General features: G+C 43.0%; 1 protein-coding gene and 1 long non-coding RNA gene across 2 annotated transcripts in view; one reads left to right on the forward strand and one right to left on the reverse strand.

The window, feature by feature from the left end:
* Positions 1–26,836, forward strand: part of LOC119901290 (leucine-rich repeat-containing protein 24-like) — a 59,375-nt gene that overhangs the window by 23,618 nt on the left and 8,921 nt on the right. The window contains 5 exon segments of the mRNA XM_038716904.1: positions 16,094–16,279; positions 16,432–16,518; positions 17,424–17,615; positions 24,652–24,820; positions 26,273–26,535. Coding sequence (XP_038572832.1) covers positions 16,112–16,279; positions 16,432–16,518; positions 17,424–17,615; positions 24,652–24,820; positions 26,273–26,535 — 879 coding nt within the window. The 5' untranslated portion in view covers positions 16,094–16,111.
* Positions 11,253–15,464, reverse strand: LOC119901292. Its single transcript, XR_005444162.1, has 3 exons — positions 15,432–15,464; positions 12,449–12,558; positions 11,253–11,562 (listed from the first exon to the last, which is right to left on the reverse strand). It is a non-coding gene; the product is annotated as an uncharacterized LOC119901292 (long non-coding RNA).

The raw sequence follows: 26,836 nt of genomic DNA on the forward strand, positions 1-26,836 counted from the left end.
AACTGTTCTTCAAACTCTGTTGATAATGTTAGTTAATTTTTGGAATGTTTTAAACTAAAATTTTGGCCAAATATAATCTTTAAATCCCTGATTCAAAAAAGACAACCAGGCTATTTAAAGAATATGCAAATATGGAGAACCCCAGTATATTTCCATACTGAATGTCATTTATTATTAATTTTATTATTCAGTTTTTATTTAATCTTTGATTTTTCCAATTCATTCATTCAAAATGTTCAATTAAATTATGTGAAAATATTGTGTCATGTAGCCTGTTGGCTCATAGTTTCGTCATATTATTTTTATTCAAAGTTAACATATGATATAAAGAAAGAATACATTTGGAATCTAACCTTCCATTTCTCTCTAAGGTTCTGGAGAAAGCAGTTGCTAAACAGCTGTGTGACTTTCTACAGAGCAATAGTTTATTTGAGGATTTTCAGTCAGGATTTAGAGCTCATCATAGCACAGAGACAGCACTGGTGAAAATTACTAATGACCTCCTTATTGCATCAGACAAAGGACTTGTCTCTGTACTGGTTTTATTGGATCTTAGTGCTGCATTTGATACCATTGACCATCAGATCCTATTGCAGAGACTGGAATATTTCATTGGCATTAAAGGAACCGCTCTAAGCTGGTTTAAGTCCTAATTATCAGATCGATTTCAGTTTGTACATGTTAACGATGAGTCCTCCATGCACGCCAAAGTTACTCATGGAGTTCCTCAAGGATCTGTCCTTGGACCAATCCTCTTCACTTTATATATGCTTCCTTTAGGCAATATTATCAGGAAACATTCCATAAGCTTTCATTGTTATGCAGATGATACTCAGTTATATCTATCGATCAAGCCAGATGAAACTCATCAGTTAGCTAAACTTCAAATGTGCCTTCAGGATGTTAAAACCTGGATGACCTGTAATTTTCTCATGTTAAACTCAGATAAAACTGAAGTTATTGCTCTGGGGCCTAAGCACCTCCGTGACGCATTATCTAAAGATATAGTTTCCCTGGATGGCATCGCCTGGCCCCAGCACCACTGTGAGGAATCTTGGAGTTATCTTTGATCAGGACATGTCGTTTAAGTCTCACATTAAGCAAATTTCAAGGACCGCCTTTTTTCACCTACGTAATATTGCGAAAATCAGGAACATCCTGTCTAAAAATGATGCAGAAAAACTAGTCCATACATTTGTTACTTCTAGGCTGGATTAATGTAATTCCTTATTATCAGGCTGCTCGAAAAAGTCCATTAAGACTCTTCAGCTGATCCAGAATGCTGCAGCACGTGTTCTGACAGGAACCAGGAAAAGAGATCATATTTCTCCTGTTTTAGCTTCTTTGCATTGGCTTCCAGTAAAATCCAGAATAGAATTTAAAATCATTCTTCTTACCTACAAAGCTCTTAATGGTCAGGCACCATCTTATCTTAAAGAGCTCATAGTACCTTACTACCCCACCAGATCACTGCGCTCCCAGAATGCAGGTTTACTTGTGGTTCCTAGAGTCTCCAAAAGTAGACTAGGAGCCAGAGCGTTCAGCTATCAAGCTCCTCTCCTGTGGAACCAGGTTCCAGTTTGGGTTCAGGAGGCAGACACCATCTCCACATTTAAGAGTAGGCTTAAGACTTTCCTCTTTGATAAAGCTTATAGTTAGGGCTGGCTCAGGTGAGTCCTGAACCATCCCTTAGTTATGCTGCTATAGGCCTAGACTGCCGGGGGATTTCCCATGATGCACTGAGCTCCTCTCTCCTCTACTTGTATGTATGCAACCTCATCCCATTATTGCATGTTACTAACACAACTTCTCCCCTTTCTGGTAGTCTTGTGCTTTCTCGTCTCTCTCCTCTCTCCTCCTATCACTTCCTGCAGGTTTTCTGGCTCTGGAGCTGTGGAGTCTGGATCTGTGGCTGCAGGTCACCTGCTGCCCCCGTGTTCCTGCTCGACACCCTCTGCTGCAACGACTATTGTTGCTAGTCTTATTGTTATTATTGTTATTATAATCATTAACATTACGATGGTTACCATTAACACTATTATAAATATCTGTACCATTTTTCATTTAGTCTATAGCAACATCACCTTCACTGTGTGTACCTCTGTGTGTATATTGTGTAGGCTGCCTCTCTCTCTCTCTCTCTCTCTCTCTCTCTCTCTCTCTCTCTCCCCTTCACCCCAACCGGTCGAGGCAGATGGCCGCCCACCCTGAGCCATGGTTCTGCTCGAGGTTTCTGCCTCTTAAAAGGAAGCTTTTCCTTGCCTCTGTCGCCTAGTGCTTGCTCTTGGTGGGAACTGTTGGGCTTCTGTAAATATCATCACAGAGTATGGTCTAGACCTGCTCTTTTATGAAAAGCGCTGTGAGATAACTGTTGTTGTGATTTGGCACTATATAAATAAAATTGAATTGAATTGAATTGAATTGAATTTATCTGCTGTCTCGGGTAAATGAGTCTCCTGTAGTAGAACAATGTCTGCTTGCAGATTATTTAGGTAAAAATTTTTAATCTCTTTTCCCTTGAACTAACTCCGTGGAAATTCCAAGAGGTGAGCTTAAGTGTGGTCATCATTCAACTAAGGGATGTAGTGTAGGCTAGTGTGTGCAGTATCCTTGTGTGTGGTGTGTGTGCTGTATGCGCCTGTATGTGTGTGTGTCTATGTGTGCCTATTGTATGCGCCTGTATGTGTGTGTCTGTGTGTGCATATTGTATGCGCCTGCGTGTGTGTGCTAGCGGTGTGCCCAACTGTTTGTGAATTAAACAGTATGAAAATAGCGCAGCTGATCAACGTGTAAACAGCGGAGAAAGAGCAACATTAACAAAAGAAAGAAACAGTGAAACAAAAACAGAGGAAAATACACAAAACATTATCGGACAGTTTTCTCAGATAACCACAGTATACTGTTGAGACGTGCACTGTATTTTATAACTATTAACCTGCCATATGTCAAGGAGTAATTAACTGAGAGGGGGGAAAAATGATCGCATAGTGATACAGTTCACCTGTTGCTGGATTTGGTTCTTAGTAGAGCCAAGGAGTGGTGTCTCGGTCGCGGTACAGCTGGCCATCAACGTAAAGTTTATCCACCGCGATGACATCCCGTGATCCATCTCCAATAAGCTTCTTTCTTATCGGGAACAGGACTCGGTGTCAGTCCAGGATCTCCCGGAGAAACTGGTCGTTCACGCTGAAGTTGGTTCCTCTCAGCTCCTTTAACCAGTTCCTTCTGCTTGAAGTGTTCAAACACGTCGGACAACATCCGCTTTGGTGGGCAAGGCCTACATGGCAGCGGGTCGAGCTGGTGCAAGCCTGCACACCTTGGCCATCTTGCAGGTGTACCAGGCCGATCTTCTCAAGACTGTGAACTAGGGGGAGGTCCCTCTGAGGAGGACCTGACTGAGCTCCGTAGAGCTACGAACTTAACATGCATCCATGGCAGCATTAGTGGCTACGGAGCGCCATCTGTGGCTCAACCTCTCGGGCATCCAGGGGAAGGAGAAGGCTTTTCTCCTGTATGTGCCCCTCTGTCTTACTGGCCTGTTTGGTGAGGCAGTGGATTCTGTCGTCAGCAGGTTTCAGCACGCTGAAACGCAGGGAGAGGCGTTTGAGCAATATCTCCCCCGCCAGGCTGGGTCCAGGACGGCGACGGCTGAAGAGAGACGCCCAGACACCCAGCGCGACATCTCTGAGGGCATCGGGACTGCCGAGGACGCGAGGCGGCGCTCTCGCTCACAGCCCCCCGAGAGACTGACCGAGGTCTCCATCCCTCGTGGCGGCTCAGGCAACAGGCTCTGTTTATTCCCGCCGTCTTGCCGCTCAGGACACGCTAGCCGCCAGCGAGCTCTCACCAGTCTGCCCACCTCGAGGGGTTGCAACTGGAAAACGATCGGGCTCATACACCGTGGGTCACCGGCGAGTTTTCCCTGGCGGTCCTCCGCTTCAGGGTGCCACCGGGGACCTACGCGTAACAGCGGCCACCGGCCACAAAATGTAGAAGCATGGCGGAGCCTTTCAAACATTTGCATTGCATGCAAACGTAGTGGATGGCTACAGGCTGCAGTTCCGTGTCCAACCCCCGCAGAAGTTCAACGGGGTGGTCTGGACTGCGGTGCACGCGGGGCATAGCCAGGTGTTGGGACAAGAAGTTCGCTCTCTGCTGGAAAACGGGGCCAGAGAACTTATTTCCCCCCCAGTCAGGGGGGTTGCGTCCGATTTTGGATCTGCAGTCCCTGAACCAATCTCTGAGGAGATTCAGGTTCAGGATGCTCACCATCCCCGCCATCATCACCCGATGAGGCTCCAAGGCGTCCGCATACTGACCTACATCGACGACTGGCTCATCTTGGCTCAGTCTCGGGAGTTAGCGGTTCAGCATCGAGATGTTGTCCTCGCCCACCTTCAGCGTTTGGGGCTGCGGATCAACGCGAAGAAGAGCGTGCTGATGCCCGCCCAACGGACAGTGATCCTAGGAGTGGGTTGGAACTCAACGACTGTATGCTCTTCCCCCAGTTGCTCTGTCCCGGGGCTTCTGGAGGGGGTCCGTCAGGACGGTGTCAGCCTACTGATAGTAGCCCCGTTTTTGGCCGGCTTGAGTGTGGTACTCGGACACAATATTGCTCCTGTCAAATAAGTTGAGATCCCAACGCTCTTGCTATCAGGTCGCAAAGAAGAAAACTGGAGCCTTTCTCCCTTTAGTAACAACAGTGAGTGAGAAAAGGGAAGTGCAACATCCTTCCATCTGCAAAACACAAGAGACTATAAGAAACAAAATAACCAAGAGGAGAATCAGGTACTTTCCAAATGAATGTGATGTGTTAAGTGTGATAAGTATAGCAATCAGTAGAATGATGTATTAGACGTATTAGAAAGGAATTACTAAAGAAATGAAATATGAATAACTATGGTATGAAATGTCATGATTTGATAGTATTGATTGGAAATGTGCATGTAATGATAGATGTGATTGAAGGAATATGTTAAGACATGTTGAAGCTTGTTGCGAAATACTGGACTGAGTGTGACAGCCTCATGACTGTGAGTCATTGAGAGAGAAGGGTTTGCAGGGGAAATAAGTGGACCAAACAAGGACATCTCTGAAACAAATGAACAATCTATGTGCCAGTAGTCACGTAGACAGGATAAGGGTGGTGGCTGATATGACAAAGAAATCAGCCACGGAGTAGGATATATAAAGAGAAGCCAGAAAGAGATCAGGGTTATTCCTCGGCAGATCTCAAGAGGCATCGGACTCGGAGCGAGACCATCACCGCACCGGACCAAGAGCCCAAGACAAGAGATGGGGATTTGAACAGCAAACAACTAGGGAACACTTCAGAGATTCTTCAGGGGACTTCAAGAGATCGAGCAACAGAGGGTAACCACAATGACCAAACCAACTGAAGAATCATCGGACTCTGAAGATTTTCTCTCACTCATGATGCAATGCAGACTGAAGAGTTTTGAAGACAATTTGAGGGCTTTGGACAAAGCCTCAAGTTTCCACCAGGGTCATCAGCCCAGCAGTGGAGGAAGGATTTCACTGCAGGATAACTCCTTCCCCTCCCTTACTCTCCAAAAAGAAGATAACCAAAAAACACTCAAGCTCAGCTATTCGTATCAGGTTTTGAATTTTAAACAGTTTTATTATTTTTACTCAATTTTAACCAATTTTAGTTGTATGCTTGCCCTTGCTAACTTTATGCAATAAAATATAATCACTGCATTTAAAGAATGATAGTCGACATTGAAGTTATTTCCTCACTAAGATAGTAATTAGTTAGGTAAAGTGTGTTTAACATCTTTGAGGTTCTTATAGGTTGCTCTAGCCCCTGAAATTAACTTATCCTTGGGGCCTATTTTTCTGGCCACTAAATACCAACCTGGCAACCATACCCAAGTGCACTGATCAATGAGAAGAGAGCTGTCGTTAACGGGCGTGGCTGGGGTGGTATCTGGCTCTAGGGCTATTCAAATCAGGTGCTATCTCAGAGTAAGCATGGTAGGCGTTCGGAAGAAGACAGTTAGAAGCCAGGCGAATCTCTTCGACACCAGCTTAAACAGTCCTCAGTCATACCTACTAGGGTAATACCCATAGGCCTAGAGGATCGGACCCTTTAAGACGGAGAGCTGGTCCAGTACCTCCTGAACAGGGGTGACTCGGGATCTAACACTCCTGGAGGGCCCGCCCTGGCAGGTCCCTCTGAGGAGAGACCTGCTGTCCCAGGCGGAGGACTGGGCCTTTCACCCGCGCCCTGTCCTGTAGCAGCTATGGGTCTGGCCCCTGAGGGGGTGCAGTTCCTAGAGGCGGCAGGACGCCAGGAGCAGTCGAGACGCAGCTCAGCTCTAGAGCCCCGTCCACTAGAAAGACGTACGGCCTAAAGTGGAATGTGTTTACCACCTGGTGTAGAGAACGGGTGGTGGACCCAGTTACCTGCCCGGTGACTATGGTACTGGAGTTCCTCCAGGACCATTTCTCTGCTGGCCTTTCCCCATCCACACTCAAGGTGTATGAGGCTGCCATGGCAGCGTTCCACGCCCCTCTGAGGGATGTTCCTCTGGGGAGGCTTCCACTGGTCGTGCGCTTCCTCCAATGGAGCCTGGCAGTGGTTCTCGAAGGGTTGGGTGAGGCCCCCTTCGAACCCCTGGAGTTGGCTGAGGCCAATCACCTGACCCTTAAGATGGCCTTTCTCCTCACTATCACCTCTCTGAGGAGGGTGGGGGATCTCCAGGCACTTTCGGTTTCTCCTCAAAAGCCTGGAGTTTCCCCCCGGGGAGGGTCAGGGCCATCCTGCACCCCTGTCCGGGCTATGTCCCTAAGGTTCCGTCCAGTTTGGCAGAGTCTATGGTGCTGCAGGCGTTTCATCCCCCACCTCATGTGACGGCGGAGGACGGGAGACTTCATCTGCTCTGCCCGGTCAGAGCGCTGAGTATTTTCACTCTGAGGTCCTCCCGGTGGAGGAAAGCAGACCTGTTGCTGGTGTGTTTCGGGTCCCTCAAGGCTGGGCTCCCCGCTTCTAAACACACCATCAGCAACTGGATCGTTCAGACTATTTCACTGGCCTATTAGGTGCGCGGGTTACCTTCACCTATGGCCGTAAGGGCGCACTCTACTCGAGGCAGGGGCTTCGCTCCAGGATTTGTGTGAGGCAGCTGGCTGAGCCACTCCTCACACTTTCATCCGATTTAACAGTCTGGACCTTCCTTCTGCACCCGGCACCCGTGCGCTCTCCTCCTAGTCGTGCCTACGGGTTACTGCACGCTGGGGGGCAGGCGGAGGCTTCGGCGTGGAATAGTGGGTATTCTCGTTCCCATAGTGTCGTCACCAACGCAGTTCGAGTTCCCTCGAAGGGGAACGTCACGGGTTACGTATGTAAATAATCGGGCATCAAAGCTAGACAATTTCTTGTCTATTGAATCATGGATCACTGTAAAATCTGCGCATTGTGAGGAGACCGCTCCAGGTGAGTCTTCAGTGCGGTTTCTTTTTGATTTTCCTATGACCACTCGTGAAAACACTGGTCAATGTAACCTTCAATGTCCTCCAGAGCAATAGTATTTGTTAATTGGCGGATTGTTTTAATGAAATGTTTGTTTATCTGCACGCTGCCATGTTTCAGTTCAATTAAATTTTATTTATATAGCGCCAAATCACAACAACAGTTATCTCACAGCATTTTTCATAAAAGAGCAGGTCTAGACCATACTCTATGATGCTATTTACAGAAACCCAACAATTTCCACCAAGAGCAAGCACTAGGCGACAGAGGCAAGGAAAAACTTCCTTTTAAGAGGCAGAAACCTCGAGCAGAACCATGGCTCAGGGTGGGCGGCCATCTGCCTCGACCGGTTGGGGTGAAGGAGTGAGAGAGAGAGAGAGAGAGGGAGAGGGCAAGAAAGGAACAGAGAGAAAAAGAGAGGGATGGAAGGAGAGAGAGGGGAGGAAGGCAGCCTACACAATATACACACAGAGGTACAGACAGTAAAGGTAATGTTGCTATAGACTAAATGAAAAATGGTATAGATATTTATAGTAGTATTAATGATAACAATTGTAATGTTAATGATTATAATAACAATAATAATAATAGGACTAGTAACAATAGTTGTGGTAGCAGAGGGTGTCGAGCAGGAACACGGGGGCAGCAGGTGACCCGCAGCCACAGATCCAGACTCCACAGCTCCAGAGCCAGAAAACCTGCAGGAAGTGATAGGAGAGAGGAGAGAGACGAGAAAACACAAGACTACCAGAAAGGGGAGAAGTTGTGTTAGTAACATGCAATAATGGGATGAGGTTGCATACAGAGGGAGAGAAAGTAGAGGAGAGAGGAGCTCAGTGCATCATGGGAAATCCCCCGGCAGTCTAGGCCTAAATGCATGTTGCAAAACAAAAAAAACCTGTGCATTTAGCACTTGTACAAAAAGACAAAACAGAAATCTTGTGCATTTATACGTAGCACTTGTAAAAACAAACAGAAATCTTATGCGTTTGCCACTTGTGTAGAGTAAGCCCATGTAAAAATAAAGTACAAAAAAATACAAATAAGTGCATTACTCAGCCACAGCATCATGTCTCGGTACTGGGTCATGCCACAGGACTTCATGCACATCACAGGCCACATTTTGTCTGGCCAGGCAACGGGGGGGAAAAACCCCTGGCATGCCGTATCCAGGCTTGGCATGCCTCCACACCTATGTCACCACAGGCAAGTCCCATGGCTTGCAGGAGATTTACCCTGGTGTAAAGTTGGCATTCATATACCTTCCACCGCCATGAGGAGAAGAATTCCTCAATGGGGTTTAGGAAAGGGGAGTACGGTGGAAGGCAAAGATTGATAAAACCTTGGTTCATATTGAACCACTCTCTAACCTGGAGTCCTCTGTGAAAACTCACAGAGTCCTCTGTGAAAACTCACATCTGATTGACTGTGAGGGAAATGAGGAGCTGGTGAGTGTTGCAGGGCCCCAGGTTGGCATGATGGTGGATAACCCCATGATTGCTGATGGCAGCACATATGTGACATTGCCACCACGCTGCCCAGGAACACCAACAACGGCCCGATGGCCAATCACATTACGGCCTGTCCTTCTCCTTTTGGTGAGATTAAACCCAGCTTCATCCATGTAGATGTATTCATGGGGTCTTTCCATTGCATCCAGTTGAAAAACCCTCTGTAGAAATAGATATAGTTTTGTAAGTGATACGGAAAAAGTGATTTAGGCCACTATAGTAAATCACTACTTAGAGTAATCAACATTGAATGTGTCTGGATATATGCCAACCTGTACATACTGGAATCTTTGCTCTTTGACTCTGTCTGAGTTGCGATCAAAGGGCACTCTGTATAGCTGTTTCATGCGCAGTCTGTTGCGCTTGAGGACACGATCAACAGTAGAGAGGCTGACACTGTTGATACCCTCAAAATTTACATGGTCCTCAATGATCTTCTGCTGAATTTCACTCAGTTTAATGGCATTGTTCTCACGGACCCTATCAACAATTAGGGTCTCTTGGTGTGGGGAGAACATACCTGTCCTCCCACCCCCATGTGGCAGTCTTTCAATTCTACAAAAAGAGAACATGGAGTTACAAAAAATATACATGGAATACTAGGCCTACAAACAGTTCGACCAACCCTCCATTACAATACTACAGTACATTGGTACAGTGATGTACTGAAACATATACTTACTTACAGTATACTGTGGTACAGTATATAGTATGTCATACAGTAATTGCTGTCAACATTTACATACTGTACTATAATGTCAAAAAAAGGTAATTACCTGTTCTCTTCTCTAAATCTTCGGATTATGGTGGACACAGTGAATCTACTGATGTTTGGTTGTACCCTTTGTCCAGCCTCCCTCATGCTCATACCATGGACAAGAACATGGTCAATCACAATAGCTCTGTGATACATTTCATCAGATATTACTGTTCTTTGTCTTCGCTGACCACCTCGACCACCTCGACCTCCTCTCACACGAACTCTTCCTCTCAGATTTCTATCCATTGTAGGGCATCACAAACCAGTGCTCTCTGAACTGGCTTACTGTATGTGTTCCCTCACATCATTAGCCACAAGTGTGATCAATTTTGAGTTGTTGTGTTCAAGTGGTGACACCTGTGCTTTAATTGTGTTTGACTTTTGTCACCTGTGCTCACCATTATGCAGCATGGGTGCATCACAATGAAAATGTGTTGGCGAGTTGTGTCTAAACTGGTGAAAAGTGCTTATGGTTTTGCCAAAAGAGTGATTGATTCAATCAGTGGGTTCAGGCAACTGAGCATTTGGTTCAGACAATAGGGTTTAGTGTTTTAGCAATTGAGAAAAACTGTAATCTGAGGAGTCAACAGTCAGCCGAACGGAAAACACAGCAGCCTCTCAGACCAGATGATGCTGTACAGTAGTAGTATTAGTACAATAGTACAATAGGATACAGATATATTTAAAAATAATAAAACACAAAGCAAGTCTCTCCCTATTTTTTAACTAATATTATATTCATAACAACAGCAAGGAATAGCCTATGGTATGTTTGTTTCTTAATGGCTGAAATAAAAAAATAATGCAAGTCTCTCCTGACTTTAGAACTAACGTTACTGTTTTGCACATGCATTTATAAGAGAAGTATTCAGTGCTTTTACAAAACACAAAACGTTGCTTAGCGCCACTCTCTCCTGCCGAGTGGTGCATCACTGGCAGTAGCAACCGGAGTTACTTTCTACAGACTAAGTTTCACAGTGCTGTGCTGCTTTAGCAGACGATTCAATAAATGAGATGCAGAATTGTTTGTGGTTGAAAGCTTTTTGCACAGAGTTTACAATGGCAATACTTACAGCTGTGGAGAGAATGCCTCTCTCCCTCCTTCTCCATTCTTCCTTTAGTTTTTGGCTAACCGCTGACTTGAACAACATGTCACTGTAAACCCAGATAAGTTGATTTTACTTAAACCATTTTTGTCAAGTGATTGCCTCAAATGGTTTAAGTTATTGACAGTAGAGAAAATTAATTTGTTAAAGTATAGTCAACTTAAATGTGCAAGTTACATACACTTAAATGGTTTAAGTAATCACAATAGAAATGTATAGTGGAGTCTACTTAAAAGTACAATAGTCAAAACTTAATATTATAAGTCAAATACACTTAAAATTCTAGTTTTATTAAAAATACGAATATATAAAATTTTTAAATATTTGGAAAAAGAAAATTCAAATTAAATTATTCTTTTTTCAATGACCACACAATGCCGTACATTTCATTTATTTTATTTAGATACACAACAAAGCAACAAATATGTATTAACAATGATGCTGTGTGAAATACCAGATGCAAATCCAAAATAACAGTAAGACCTTGTTTTAATAAAATTATCAAAATGTGTCTTTGCCAACAATTGCCTGAGGTACGTTGGTGAGTGCTTCCATTACAAGGCTGCCTTCTAGGATGATCCCCACTCTTGAGGAGGTTTGTTGTGGCGATGCTGTGCTTGCAGTGCTGGTGTCCTCATAGCAGAGGATACTCACGGGAATGTCTATGAGGGAGTCTCCCTCATTAAAATTCTATAGTGTTAGAAACAAGACGAAAGGAGCATATTCAGGTTAACAGCAATTTGTCTACAAACAGCTGTGTGGTCTTCATAAACATTATGATTTTCATAATTCACAGTGGTTTTATTTTAGATAATGTTGTGTAAACAAGCTATTACAAGCATTTTTTGTGTGTTCATGTCTAGGTGTCTCTCATGGTGTAGATCCCATGTTTTGACAGGTAGTGTTTTGGACAAATGTGATATGTGATAGAGAAATAGGGAATTATTGGGGTAAGTGTGTGTAGATCAATAAAGGCAATATTAGAAATACATTGGAGATGTTTGGATTTATTCAGTGGAGCTATGCGTCGACTGGAAGTTCCAGCAGCAGCCCGTCAGTGGTTTAGGTTTTTTGTTTTTGCAGAAATCAAGTCACTATACAAGCCCTTTGAATTTTTGTATAATTTGCAATATTAAATGCAGTAATTAATTTCCTCTTGCTAATAGTGAAAGCACATTATCAAGTTAAAATCAACTTAAGTGTAATGAACATCTTCATAAATGCTAATCATCATAACTCATCATCCCAAATAAACAAAACATAGGAGAATGGAAAAACTGAGTCAAACACCAATCAAAAAACTTTACTCACTGCTCTTAAAGAATATAGATGCATCACCCTCAAGAATGACTGGAAGTCCTCTCAGGACAATGCATCTAATGGCTGTTGGCTTAGTGCTCTGCAAAGAGATATAACACAAGAAATATATCTTTACCAGTTTATTTGTTCATATAGAGAAGTACCACAAGGGATGGTGGGTGAATACGTTTTTGTAATATGTATGAACTAACCATCAATATCATAACAAAAAAGAGATAAAAATTAAAAATTTAAAAAAATAGAAATATCAACCCACCGTTGATTTCCATTTACACAAACCATCATCAACCCACCGTTGATTTCCATCAAGCTTGGACACAAACCATCAAGAACACCAAAGAACTCTTCTTTAAGATTTAAGTACACCTGAAAAATATGAAATAACTTATATTTTGTTATTTAGGCAGAGTTACTTATAACACTAATAAACCTCAAATTATGGCCGATGATGTATGTAACACAAAAAATACAAGAAATTTAAAGACACAAGTAGAGAGAGACACTCAAAAATCACAATTGTCGTAATTGTCCAACACTAAAAATGTAAATATAAGTCAACGTTAAATTTACACACATTCAAATGTACACATTTCAAACTAGAAATGTTCCAGGTTTCTAACTTTCAGTTTCAACCTTGCTAAAAACAGAAAAATGCAGGCATGCAAATTGCAAAGATCTTAGATTGCTCTGTGTAAATTAGAAAATGGCGCAACTTTCTCTAACCGCCAACAGACAAGCACAGACTTGTCTTGAGTTTTGAGCCAATCCCAACAGGGCAGCACTGTGGTCTGAGGTAAAACTTGATAGTTTAAGTTTGTTAAACTTACAAAAATTAGTACACCCAATGACTGTCTCATACACTCATTCATATACTCATACTGTTTAAGTGATGCAATAAAACTAATCTTTAAAAGTGGTATTTACTCAAACTGTTTGCATAGATTGAACTTTTGGGTTAACAGTGTATATATTCTGAGATGCAGCTACATTCAGGGAACATAGGCATATAAGGTTTTTGAATGTGAAAGATAATATGTGGTTCTGTGGAGTTACGAGCCAAAACACACTAACCTTGATTACAGGTCAAATTTTGGTGTCTGCTGTGTGTGCATGATTCTTCACCACACCAGTCTATTTAAAAGCAATTACCGAAAATAATATTCATACAAGTATTCATGAGTTTTCAACAAGAGCACCACCTAGTGGCCAATTGGCACTAATGTTTTTGCACAACCTCAGGGTGGCAGGGGAAACTACTGGCACCAGTTTCGTGTTAATTGGACATACCGATGTGGAGTAGGGGTGTAAGGTTTATTAAAGTAGTCGAAGTTGCAACTCGACTCGGTTCGGCTGTGCTCCGTTTTCCATTGCAGATAGTACCCAGAGATAGTACCCCTCAATGTAGCTGGTCGTCATAGCAACGACACACATAACACCGGTCTCTTGATTTAAGTTAAAACATTTCAACATTACTCAGAATGTAAAGACAGATAAGACGGAGGTGATAAGAAAAAAAGTACCTGGTAGCAGGTACAAGTACAACTTTTACACAATGGAAAACCAAAAAAAGTTGAGCTGGTACCGTGCAGTGGAAAAGGGGCAGGGAGAGGGAGAGAGAGGAGCATACGCTGGCAGGACTTTACGGAAATATATTAATTAACTCAATATCAAACTATATCGGTATAAACGCTAATGTCTTTTGATATGAGTTATAATAATATAATGGCCAGCCCTAATGTGGAGATATGAAATTGCTTCGTTTTTTAGTGCCACCTAGTGGCCAATTGGTACCAAAGTTTGTGTAAAGCCTCTGTGGGACATGGTAACGTAGTAACCCAAGGTTTGTGTTAATTGGACAGGCCTACGCAGAGATATGACATCACATTCATGTTTTGACTGTAGCATACAGGAAGTTGTTACTTCATTTGTTACTTCAGGACGACGATACAGAGTGCCTCTGGCAAACAGGAATATCTATAAGCGATCTTTTATACCTAGTGCAATAAATTTAATGAATAAACTGCACTAATTGGTATATTTCTGTACAGAAGGTATATTGTACACGGTGTGTATGGGATAAACTGCAATGATGTGATGTGATGGGCGGAGAGATGTACGGTACCAATGTGATATGATGTTGGTATGTTTATTTATGTTCATGTATGTATAGTGATGTTTTTACAGGTCTGGTGAGACCAAAGACAATTTTCCATCCTTGGCTGGACAATAAAGTGGTATTCTATTCTATAACTTGTGCATTTTTTGGAGAATGAAAATTCTTTTAATAACTCTGAATAAGTCCGATCCGTATAACGTTACAGCATCCGCTGCCGCATTTCTACCGTTAAAAAATGCCAGGTCCCTGCCGCCGCTCAGACCGCGGTAATGTTTACTTTTAATTTCTGGGGAATCCCTCACCTAACACAGCTCAGGCTTATCTCCTCCTTGATTAGTAAATCTGAAGGAACAACAACCATCCAGCATTTTGGCAACGCAAAAGTAACAAACTCAAAGTAACAGTGTATCACTTGCATATTGGTTGGCAGGCAACGGGAAAATAACGTCCAAGGGAGCGTTTTCTTTGGAATGTGACGTTGTGTAAAAACTACGAATACCAGCCCTGTGAATTTCATTTACAGAATGTTTACGGCTTACGGACCAAGGAAAAGGGAAAAAAATCTGTCCGATTATGCGTGGTCCTCAGCCCACTTGGGAATATGGTCATAATAATCCCAGAAAATAAAGCAGTGTGAAAGCACCTTTAGAGACTGAGCAGCTCTCGTTATAAATATTATGTACTGCTCTGAATTGTTGTAAAGAGGTGGTATTATGGTTTTTGGCTTTCCCCCTCTCCTTTATTGAGTTATATCTCTTTTTTGTGCATGTACTAGGTTTGCAAAGTGAAAAAGCCCAAAGTCCAGCCCAAAGGGAGTTCCCACATCTCCCACAGAAAACTCTGCTCTGTGTAGACTACAAACAGCTCGTCCAGCCTTTACTTCCCTTTCTTGTGACGTCACAATGAAAATACGTGTCATAATGGTCGCTGAGCGACTAGTCCGACACGCCCTCAAAAACACAGTGGAAAAACACTGAGCTGCAGCACACACGTTCTCGCGCTTCCAAACACTAGCTACCCTCCAGGCAGTCAGTGGACATAAAGTTGTTACTGTGATGTAGAGACAGAGCTCAGTTAAAACTTTATGGATGAAAGATACTTTTGTTACAGATTAATAACTCACCACTCTGAAACTCTTGCTCCAGTCCAAATTAGCAACCTGGTCGGCAACATGTAGCCTACAGCTGAATCAAAGCTGTTTACCGTCTTTTCGCTGACCCGCCTTTCTCTGCTTCTGATTGGCTAGTAGTCCTTAACTAGGAACTGCGCATGTGCAACTCCCAACAAAGATCATTTAGAGACACTCCATAGCTAAAACAAAGCCAGGGTGAAAAGAGGAGCTGCAGCAATGTGCAGTATGACAAAAATATGGTGTTTTTCTGTTATTTAACCATGTAAACCTGTTCTGGTACAACCCCTAAATAGGATTTTGAACCTGAAAATGAGCAGAATACCACCTCTTTAAGACTCAAGACCTCAGAGGTAACCCAAATGTGCTGTTTGCCAACTTGTCCAACATCTGTAACTAATCCATGCATTGATAAATTGAGTAGTCAACCTCATTCAATATACATACATAGTTGTCAGGCTATGTTTTTGTAAGTGGGACTGACCATTTCCCCTCTGAGCTGCCATACTAATGCTTGCTTTCATGATTACATGAACTTTTGTTTGGATTGAACACTCTGCTTGTTGTTTGGCCCCGTCAGTTAAAACGCTAAGCTCAGTTGTTAATGCAGAGTGTTCATCATGATTGGTCTGTGTTTGTACTCTCCTCATTCTCAGTGCTGTCTGTCTGGTGTGATGGCTGTGCTGTTGGTACTTCTCCACTCGGTGCTCCTATTGTCCCTCCACACACCTGGTCGAGCATCTCCATCCTGCCCTGTGAGCTGTCGCTGCTACAGCCTCACGGTGGAGTGTGGCTCCACCGGCCTGAGGGACACCCCCAAACACATTCCTCCATCCACACAGGTTGGTTCATTGTACTAAACATCAATCTTAACTGATCCAAGAATTAAAGAACCAACGATACACAGATCACTGTCATAGTTCTTTGAAAAATATACCAGTTCTGACCTAAACTCTCCCTTTGTACCTCTTTATCTTGTCTTCTCTCCATCCAGACCATCTTCCTCCAGGACAATGTGATTGGTCAGATCCATCGACGGGACCTCGCTCTGCTGAGGCACCTGCACTACTTGTACTTGCAGGTGACAAACACACACATAGTGGTGTTTGTGGTGTAATGAACCATTATGTTTTTATTACCTTAGAATGAGCCATATCTATCTACATATGCCGCGGGTCCCCTTAAATGGACGTCGTCAACTTGCACCAAACGGACAAATGGCTCTACAGAGCGTGTTTCATCACTGTGTTGAATACGTACACAGAACAAGAACAAGAAGAAGTAACAGTAGTGGTGTAGATGTAGTAGTAGTAGTAGTGGTAGTAGTCGTCTGGTTTATTAAACGTAAGAAAAGAAGAAAAATTAGCACAATAGCCAACAGAACGTGTCGGCCACATGGGAAAGGGTGGGCTGAGCACCATTCATGTAGTTTTGGAATAATCTGAATATAAATCTTTATTACAAAAAGAGAAATAAAGTATACATGGGACATAAAGAAGTATACAAGTATGTATAGGGATGTCTGCGTGTCATTTACATGCTCTGATAATGCTAATCCAACACATCTTTGTAGTAGTGTCCACTTGTGATTCCACATTCTGACGTAAGAGCACATGAACACACACTGAAGTACCGTGAACCACTGGTTGCAGTTTACAACCCTCACCACTACATGTCACTAAAACTTACACACTTTAAGAAACCATACAAAAGAGTTTATCCTGATAATAAAAAAATATATTAAAAAAAAATAATAATTTAAGGTAATTTATCAGACCTCACACAGCTCCCTCTGGACAAAAAGTATTTTTTCACATATGCAGTAGTACTCCCCAACACCTGGAAACAGACTAGTAATGAAAAATGTATTCTAACCAAGATGGAACCATGTCAGATACCTGTTCCAACAGCAAATGATTAAAAAACAGTACCAAAGCAGCAGTTCCTTAGTTAGTTTTTCACCTTGGATGCTTGGTTCTCCTCCAGAACAACACCATTTCAGCAGTGGAGCCTGGCTCTTTCCAGAACCAGGGTCAGTTGTTGGAGCTGGCTCTGAACGGGAACAGGATCCACCTAGTGACAGCTGACATGTTTCAGGGACTTGAACATCTCCGCATTCTCTATCTGGCAGGAAATGACATCACACGCCTGCTGGACTACACCTTCCGTGGCTTACAGGTAAGGCATGTTAGAGCACTTGTTTGATCTTTTGACATTTCACTTTCACAAATACATACAACTCTGTACAGCCATATGCAAGGTGCTTTCTAAATTTCCTGCTCAGGGCAGCATTTTTCTTTCTTCCTATATGAAGCTCCACAGATGATATGCACCATTCCTTCCACATACATTTCACCAAGATGGCGGCATATGTCCATGCAGCGTCCAATAGTATGTACCTTTGGAGGAACTCACTGTTTTTCCACTGGAGGGACCAGGGTCTAAATGTAGTTCTGGGGTTCATTTTACCCCCCAAAAAGTCCCTGCTTGGGGGGGGGTAGTACTTTCCGAAAGTACCGGTACTTCAGGGCATGCCTTGCATTTAAATGGCTTTAACTGGAGAATGTCTGCTGTTTTTCTACGACTGCTCCTCTCTTTTCCACCTTTGTTTGCAAACCAATAAATCACAATCAACAGTCAAATAGCCACAGGAGTCTCGCCGATGTCCACCTGAGATCATACATTGGCATTAAATATAGGTAGGCTGGAAGTGTTTTAATAACCTTCCAAACTGTCGCGATTTTATTTTTGTGTTGCTTTCTCTGTGCTGGAGTTATTGTAAGTTTTATGGCGTGATCCAGTTTGTTTGGCTATCAATAGCCTAAAGGTGTAAAGAACTTTATTGTGTGTCTCTTCATTATAGCTCCCGCATAAAAAAAGCTGCTTTAATGGTCAAGTAAAGCCTATAGTTTCATTATATTCCAGTAAAATCTGATGTTCATTTATAAATGTTGCTCATGGATAGTGGTTACAAATAATGATGCCTGTGCATCGCTTTGTATGGTCTTTAGACCACGGTGGAAACGCACATAACAGTGGGCTGAAGGAACCTTTTAGTTCCTTTTAAAAGAGATCTGGGGACTTAAAAGTCCCCGATACCTTTGGTCGAAAAGCGGCTTTAAGAGCCCTTTATCAACAACAATTTGAGTGGCGTCACTCTAGCTTACAGATTAGTTTGTCAATAACTAGCTCCCTGGAGGGTACCTAGCGGATTTAAGAGCCCTTAATAAAACAAAAGTGTGCCAAAAAATGCAATTACTATCCACTGGTGCACAACAAAAACAAAAATTCCACAACACAACTGAATAAAGAGGGGAAAAAATGCATAATTGTTGCAATAATATTGGTATTTAGACGGCCTCACACGGGGCACCAGATATGTTGGGGGTTGTCAACATATGGTGAGGTTTGGTTATTAGCTGAATATCAAAGATATTCTATAAATATTATAAAATATTAATATTCAAAATTATTAATTATAATTAATAAACACGGGGGACCACCCTGGAATCAGGGACCAATAACCAAATATGAGCCAAGTATGATCAGTCTAAAATAAGGTTTGTCCACCTACTAATGGCAAACAGAGAAGGGTGAATCTGCACACTGGCCGTGGCAACAAACTCTTAAATTTATAATAGGATTTTTTCAACTCAAGCATAGATCAATGATCAATAACTTTAGCAAGTAAATCACTATTAGCTATTCTAAGCAAAAATGAAATAAAGTCAATAAACAAATCATAAAACAATCCAGCATGTGTGTGCGTGTGTGGGTGTGAGTGAGAGACAAAGGAGGGGGAGAGTCTGAAGTGCAATTTATACTTCTGCATCAAATTGACGGCGTAGCCTCTGCGTAGCCCCCTACCCCACGCCGTCAACTACGGAGTAGCCTGACGTGAGCCTCCTCAAAAATGAGAGGCGACGCGGACCATAAGCTCTGTGATTGGTCGGCTGGGTAGCCTTGCAATGCCTCCGAGCCGACAGGAAGTGCCCGTGCTTTGAAGTAACTTTTACTAGTGGCCAATATGGCTGTAACATGGTGGATCAATATATTTGACTGTCACAACCTGGGCTAAATGACTCGTTTCACTATCAAAATGTGATCCATTCAGTCGATAACATTTGAAAAGGCTACACCAGTCGCACGTTTACAAGTTTACCTCCATTTACGTTAGGGGAGCGCTAAACCAGAAGTTAGCCTGCTCGGCCGGCAAAAGTCAACACAATGGACGCAGTAGCGCTACTGCCGACTAGCATTTGGGGTGTAATTGCAGATTGACGGACACACAAGTATAAATGCCTGGCTACGTGTTTGGCCTACGGTGTAGCTACGCACGTAGACCCTACGCAGGAGTATAAATCAAGCTTAAGAGAGGGGGGTGGATCAGACCACCCACGTGGTCAGATCCGGTTCAGAATCGGGCTAGAGGCCAGCTGATTTTGGAATCAAGATGCCGGTTCAAACCATGTGATTTCAAGATCGAGATGGTGGAAAATCACTCTAACCCTGAACTAAAAAAATATTGGAGACCTCTGATGCTAGCCCGCTGTGGGTCACAGGTCAGGTTAGCTTCAGAGATCACGTGGTGTGTGCATGTGGGGTTAGTAAGCAGAAGGAGGAGAGAAAGGCACAGAGAAAGCTATATACAATAAACCAGTCTATCCTACAGCCACCAGCAGTGAATGATTCATTCAGCAGCGGTTGCTGGCTTTGGATTGGATAGAATGTGCAATTGTATCTGTTCTCAGAAAGAAGCCAACACCAGAAATCCTTATTACATTTGAAAACACTCAGCTACAACTTTATCAATGAGAGGGATGGTAGTGAACTTTCATTCAGCAACCGTGTTCCCTGGCTTGATAAAAATACTGATATGTTTTCACACAGTAATAGGAACAAAGCAGTCGCAGCCCAGAGAGTGGTACCGGACACAACAACGTGCTTTAAATATCGCTTTGGAGTTTCTTAACAGAAACTCACCACATGAAGCTTGTACGAGTTACAATAAAAAAAGTTATAGAACTGCCCAGACATACTGAAGCCTCTTACGTGTCGCTTTGGTAGCGAGTAGATGCGTCAGTCCTTTTAGGAAATCCAGCGGAGTTTTCTCTCGGCTCGGTTCTGATGATGCTGGTAGTTTCAACAGCACAGCTGATTCTTTGGCGGCAGCAAAAGGAATCAGCAAAGTTGACTTAGGTTGAGAAGGTAGAACACGGAGGTGATCTTCTCAGTTAAGCAGAGTTTATCCGCCTTCTTCTGCAGGAAGGAAACGTTATCTTCTGTGACAGTTTCTTTAGGTATCCAAAATTGTGTAGAGGTAGAAAAAACAGAGTTGCACGTCCAGCGAGTGAAATCTGTATTCAGAACAAAGTTCAGCGCTGAGAAAGTTGTCTCATATCACCGCTCGCACAGCTGTGGAAAGACAATGTGCTGGCTGTGCTCAGGCCTACTTATACCTGAGGGGGGCGCGCCGGCTGTGTCACCAGAGCGACCTGCAAGATTACAAGCGCATTTTAGGTCAGAGTCACTATTTTGCACCTAGGTGTGAAGCGGGTTTTGGCGCCTGTTTTACAGTCCTTTCTTTGAGAAAACTCAACTCTTTTGGGACTCCAACAGGTCTGCAGGATGTCACAAGGCCCAGTCTTTGTTCTCTAGCTTGTCCTTTGTCTACGGACTTACAGACAGGATCCTCATTGACCTGAAGGCCCATTTTTGTTGTCATGGATGTGAGGCCCAACACATTATAGTAACTTTTGTTCAACAGAGGAGAAATTGAAAAACAAAGTATGTCTGTCGCTTTGCGTGCATTCTAAAATATTACACGTGCAGTTTTAGTACCTGTTATGGGTGATTTAATAAGAATTATTGCATAGATGACAACAGGAGTAAACACAATGGAGGAGGGAGTATTCAAATGAGTTTTCCGTGTTTTAATGGTTTCCGCCATAGAAAGTGGAGGGGGATGCAGCATAAAAACCTTTGGTTTGTTTCGTTCAGTGTGTCCTGAGTATGTGGAAATCGTCTGTACCTGCCCATCCTGCCTGAGACTGCACTAAGCACTTGAGACAGCACACCTGGAAAAAACTGCTTTGGGAAACCCCAGCAGAAACATATACAGTATGGTGGAATGAACCAGACGCGAGGAAATGCCAGAGGGAACAATCACTGACCGTCCGCACCGTGCCCAGTCGCTTTGCTATCTCCTGTGCTTGGCCCTGTACACCCCATTCCCTCTCCCATACCTACAATGGGTTGTGTCGCTATTAAGACCAGCGCGCTGTGATCGCTCCCTCTGGCTGGATGAATTTTACATGTGGTCTGTGCACTACTGCAGCTGGGGGCTCTCCAGCGCAAACGCAACTTTATAAACTCCTCCATCTCACGGAGAGAAGAAGTCGGGTCCAAACGAAATTTGCTTTATTTGGCAGTAATGTTAATACAACAGTATTGTCAAAGCTAAAGGAAAATACAAAAACAAATTCTATTCATATAGTTAATCGAATAAATAAAAGAATTGTATTTACATTGGATATAGACTAATATTATCTAATATTGCTTATTTCTCTATGTTTTCTTTCATTATGGCTGTGTCTTCTTCTGGCAACAATAACAGAAGCCATCTCTGCACAACACTTGGTGGTTTGCACCTTCCTTCAGACATATTAAAAACAGAAGCTGTTGTTCTCACGTGAAATTGCATTTAGGCTTGGTAGATCACATTGCGTGTAGTAACTAAATGCATTTGCATGTTATGCCCCAAAATGTATATTCATTAACGCAGACAGACAGAGAGAGACAGAGAGAGAGAGAGAGAGAGTGTAAAGGTGATGTTGCGATAGACTAAATGAAAAATGGTACAGATATTTATAGTAGTGTTAATGATAATAATCGTAATGTTAATGATTATAATAACAATAATAACAATAGGACTAGTAACAATAGTTGTAGCAGAGGGTGTTGAGCAGGAACACAGGGGCAGCAGGTGACCCGCAGCCACAGATCCAGACTCCACAGCTCCAGAGCCAGAAACACCTGCAGGAAGTGATAGGAGGAGAGAGGAGAGGGACGAGAAAGCACAAGACTACCAGAAAGGGGAGAATACAGGAGAATTGTGACTCTCTCATAAATAGCAATGAAAAACAGGAGTCTCCCAGGAAAATCAGGAGGTTTGGTTCCAAACAGCCTCTCATTCAGAACGGCCATGGCTGCACTAGTTCAACTAAAGGGTCATACTTTTAACCCATCATGCCTTAAGACCTTATTGCTTTTTTATGTTTTTTTCCTAGCAAATACAATTTATTATAATGAAATTGTGCAAAATTCCAGAGCTTATTTTTTCTTCCAGAAATGTACCGATCCTTTGCAACCCTAGCTTTGACAAAGTCAGCTTTCAGAACCAACAGATCCACAGGGGATGCCATCACCACTGTCCTCCACTCAGCCCTCACACACCTTGAGAAAAACAACACCTACATCAGAATGTTGTTTGTGAATTTCAGCTCAGCATTCAACACAATCTCCCCATGAAACTGATCAGCAAACCCAGCACTCTGGGTTTAAATAGTCTCACAAACAGACCCCAGTCAGTTCAGATTGGCAGACTTACCACCTCCACTCTAGTGCTCAACACGGGAGCCCCCCAGGGCTGTGTGCTCAGCCTCCTCCTGTTCACGCTGTACACATACGACCGCAATGCAGGAATGGAGAGAACTCTGTTGTGAAGTTTGTAGATGACATCACCATCATCGGCCAGATTTCAAACAAGGATGAGACTTCATTTTGGGAGGAAATGTCTTGCAAAGTGGTGCTCAGAGAACAACCTGCTGCTCAACATCAGCAAAACCAAGGAGCTGATCATTGATTTCAGGAAAAAGGGTATACTGTCTACGTCAGTGGTGCTGAGGTGGAGCAGGTGAACAGTTTCAGGTTCCTGGGAATCAGCATCAAAGAGAACCTGACATGGTCATCTCACATCTACACGCTGGTGAAGAAAGCTCAGAAACGACTGGATTTCTTGAGGAAGCTTAAGAAGGCCAAGTTCCACACCAAGTTCTTGTCAGCTTTTACAGAGGAACAATAGAAAGCATCCTGACTGGAAACATCACCAACTGGCATGGGATGTGCACAGACATCATTGGTATACATCTGCCAGCATCAGTGATATGAGGTGCCTACATAGGGACAGTACCACCCCAGCCACAGCCTGTTCACCCTGCTACTGTCTGGAAAAAGATATAGTGTTTCCACCAGACTGCAGAGCAGCTTCTTTCCTCAAGCTGAGAGAATCCTAAATTCATCCTCAACACCGCACCATAAATAAATGACATAGAACTCTATATTTCACATATAGTATAAATGTTTCGCATGTATGTATATAAGTAAGGAAGCCCTAAGCAGCCATCCATTCAAATATTTTACTAACTCTGTTATCCCGTGACAACAAAGGTGTTTTTCTTTTTTATAATCCTCTTCAACAAAGAGTGTGTTTCAAAGAGCGTACTGGACTGTGTGCGTCCCGGCGACTGTCCACATCCATCCACCTTTGGACTTTTCATTCACCCATCATTCCCAAGCAGTGGAAATTCCTGCGCATCTCATTCAGGGAAAGCCATTTAATGTTACACATTTCCTGACGGCTATTTTAAAGGTTTTGAAATAGCTATCGGGAAATGTGTGATTGGATTCCCCTGAATCTCTTCAGAACAACTTTGTTGAAGAGGATGATAAAAAAACCACACACAAGAAGAAAAAAAATCATTGAGAGTGGGAGTTGAACACACAATCCTTGGATTACAAATCCAGTGCTCTACCAACTGAGATAACTAAGATTATAAAGTTCTATGAAATTATTGTAAACAAATGCACCTGCCGTCCACTTATGTTTTGTTATCTCAAGATCACCAGAAAATTATCCCGTTATCACGGGAAAACACATCATAATATTTTCCTTATAAATATAATTTTGTTTTCCTTTATATTTCTTCTTTTAGTGCGACTTTTATAGTTAGTTAAATTTTATTGCCTATTTATTGTTTCTATTCGTATTCTAATTTAAATATTTGAATGTGTATACTGTGTGTGTGTGTGTGTGTGTGTGTGTGTGTGTGTGTGTGTGTGTGTGTGCGTGTGTCATCAAGGGGCTACAACTGCATTTTAATGTGAATCCCGTATTGTATAATGACAATAACACGGAACCTAAATGTCTCTACAGCGTCTACAGGAGCTCCATTTGCAGCACAACAGTATAGAGATGTTAGCAGACCAGGCTCTAGTTGGTTTGACTTCTCTGGCTCTGCTGGACCTGAGTAGGAATAATCTTCACACCATTGGCCCTGCATCTCTGCGACCTCTGGTCAGCCTGCAGGTGCTGCGCATCACAGGTGAGACTGTATTACTGACATACATCTTAAATGTGAAAACATTAGGGTTGGTCCTGAGGAAAACTTGAGAACAACTGACAGTCAAACTGCTGTTTTTGCAGAATCACATACACTGAGGTATAAAGGAGCGGCGGCCTCATGTATAAACGCTGCCTACGCATAAAAGGGTTACATGGTTTTCACGAGCACGTTTGATGTATGAACACAAACATAATGTGAGAATGTGCGGACCGTCCACAAACTTTTGTCTGGCTCTGTCAGTAAACTCCAAAGTACTGAAACCAAATGTCTTAAAATAGCGTTTCCACTCCAGTTTCTGAGCAACGTCTATGAAGGAGTTCTCTGATACAAAATAAAAATGAATGTAAGATAAGGATGATTTGAGCCATATTGCACTTTTCAATTGTAAATGATAGAAGCCAAGTGCTAACTCAAATCAATGTCCGCTCAATATTTCAGCCCCCCCAGAGCGCAGAGGGGAGGGCCGTACTGTATGCAACGGATACTCACAGTCAGTTGTGGAGCAGTTTATGAACGGTCAGCATAAAGCCAGGATATTGTCAGGAGGCAGAAAGCAGGCCCGCCTTTCCCCGATATTAGACGTAAATTTAGCTACAGACTCCTTTTCAGATTCGGCTAACTGATGGAAGTGTTATCATCATCTTCATCATCATCTTAAAAATCCAAGATAAAAGAAAATAGCATTAAAGATTTCCAGAAGAGAGCATCACTAGTTTTTAATAATATCCTCTGTGCATATATCACCACACGACCACCGCTGTGGAGCACAAACATCTTCACCACCTGCACATATGGACTGTGTAAATTAAAGTTAGGAAAGGACAGCTAAATATTTATTCTCCCTTCCACTTCAGTGATCAGCACCTCGATCTCGCACTCAGCGAAGTTTCTCTTTTTCACATATTTTTCAGTTGTTATTTAGACCTAGGAGGTGATGTTAGCGTAGTTATGGTCATTTGCATAGCAATTTATGGGAGGAGCCGAGACGGGGTATGTTGCTCATGCATGTGTTCTCAGTTTCACATTGATTGGGATGTATAAAAGGAAAGGTGCGCAGGACCTGGCGTACGCCTGGTTTTATACATGTGGATATTTCTGTGCGTATGTACTTTTGTGACTATGCCATCTTTTAGTATGAAAGCTGTGCAGACTTTTATACATGAAGCCCCTGGTTATTCCTGTACCTCTTTTTGCATGGTTACTCCCAAATCTTTAATCCAGTCAGTGCAGTGTCCTTGTTTTTTACAAAAGTCAGTCCAAAACCATTCATAACCCTCCTGTCAAATCCTTATATACACCTTAGAAATACCTTATTTGCTCTTCACAAAACATTGTTTTTCAGTACACTGAAATGTCTTCTTCCTACCACCACAAATGGCTAGGACCTCAACTGGTTCAGCACATAACCTCCTGTCCACTGCTCTGCTGTAGACAACCCCTGGCGCTGTGACTGTGCTCTCCACTGGCTAAGGAGCTGGATTGATGAGGAGGGTCAGCGACTGCTCAGCTCTGCAGAACGTCGGCTGGTCTGCACTGAGCCACCTCGCCTCTCCCACCTTAGCCTGGTGGAGGTCCCTCTCAATAGCCTGGTGTGTATCCCTCCACTGGTGCAGCTGGAGCCCAGAAGGCTAGCTGTGCGCCTGGGAGAGAGCCTCAGGGTGTCCTGCCATGCATCTGGTTACCCTCGACCACAGGTAGGAATACTTAATGTGAATAAGTATAACGTTTAGCAATTTCCAGAACATCCAGTCCAAAATAGTCTAGCAGCAGTTTCCATGTCATTATGTGATGGTTGTGCCCGAATCGATTTTTAAGAATAGTGATTTTCAAATGGTTTTAACATTTTAAAGCCATTGTAGTGTAGTTAAGGTGTTGGGTTAGGTAAGGTGTTGTTCCACCATGAACCTCCAGTCCAGAGCAGCTTCATTGCTTCTTGTTGTAGATTCTCCAGATGTGTGGAACACTACCGAAGGATCGCGTAACATTCTTCCAAAA

Source organism: Micropterus salmoides, unplaced genomic scaffold (genome assembly GCF_014851395.1).
Source record: "Micropterus salmoides isolate LMB-PRFRI ecotype aquatic unplaced genomic scaffold, ASM1485139v1 Ms_hic_scaffold_13, whole genome shotgun sequence".
Taxonomy (NCBI): domain Eukaryota; kingdom Metazoa; phylum Chordata; class Actinopteri; order Centrarchiformes; family Centrarchidae; genus Micropterus; species Micropterus salmoides.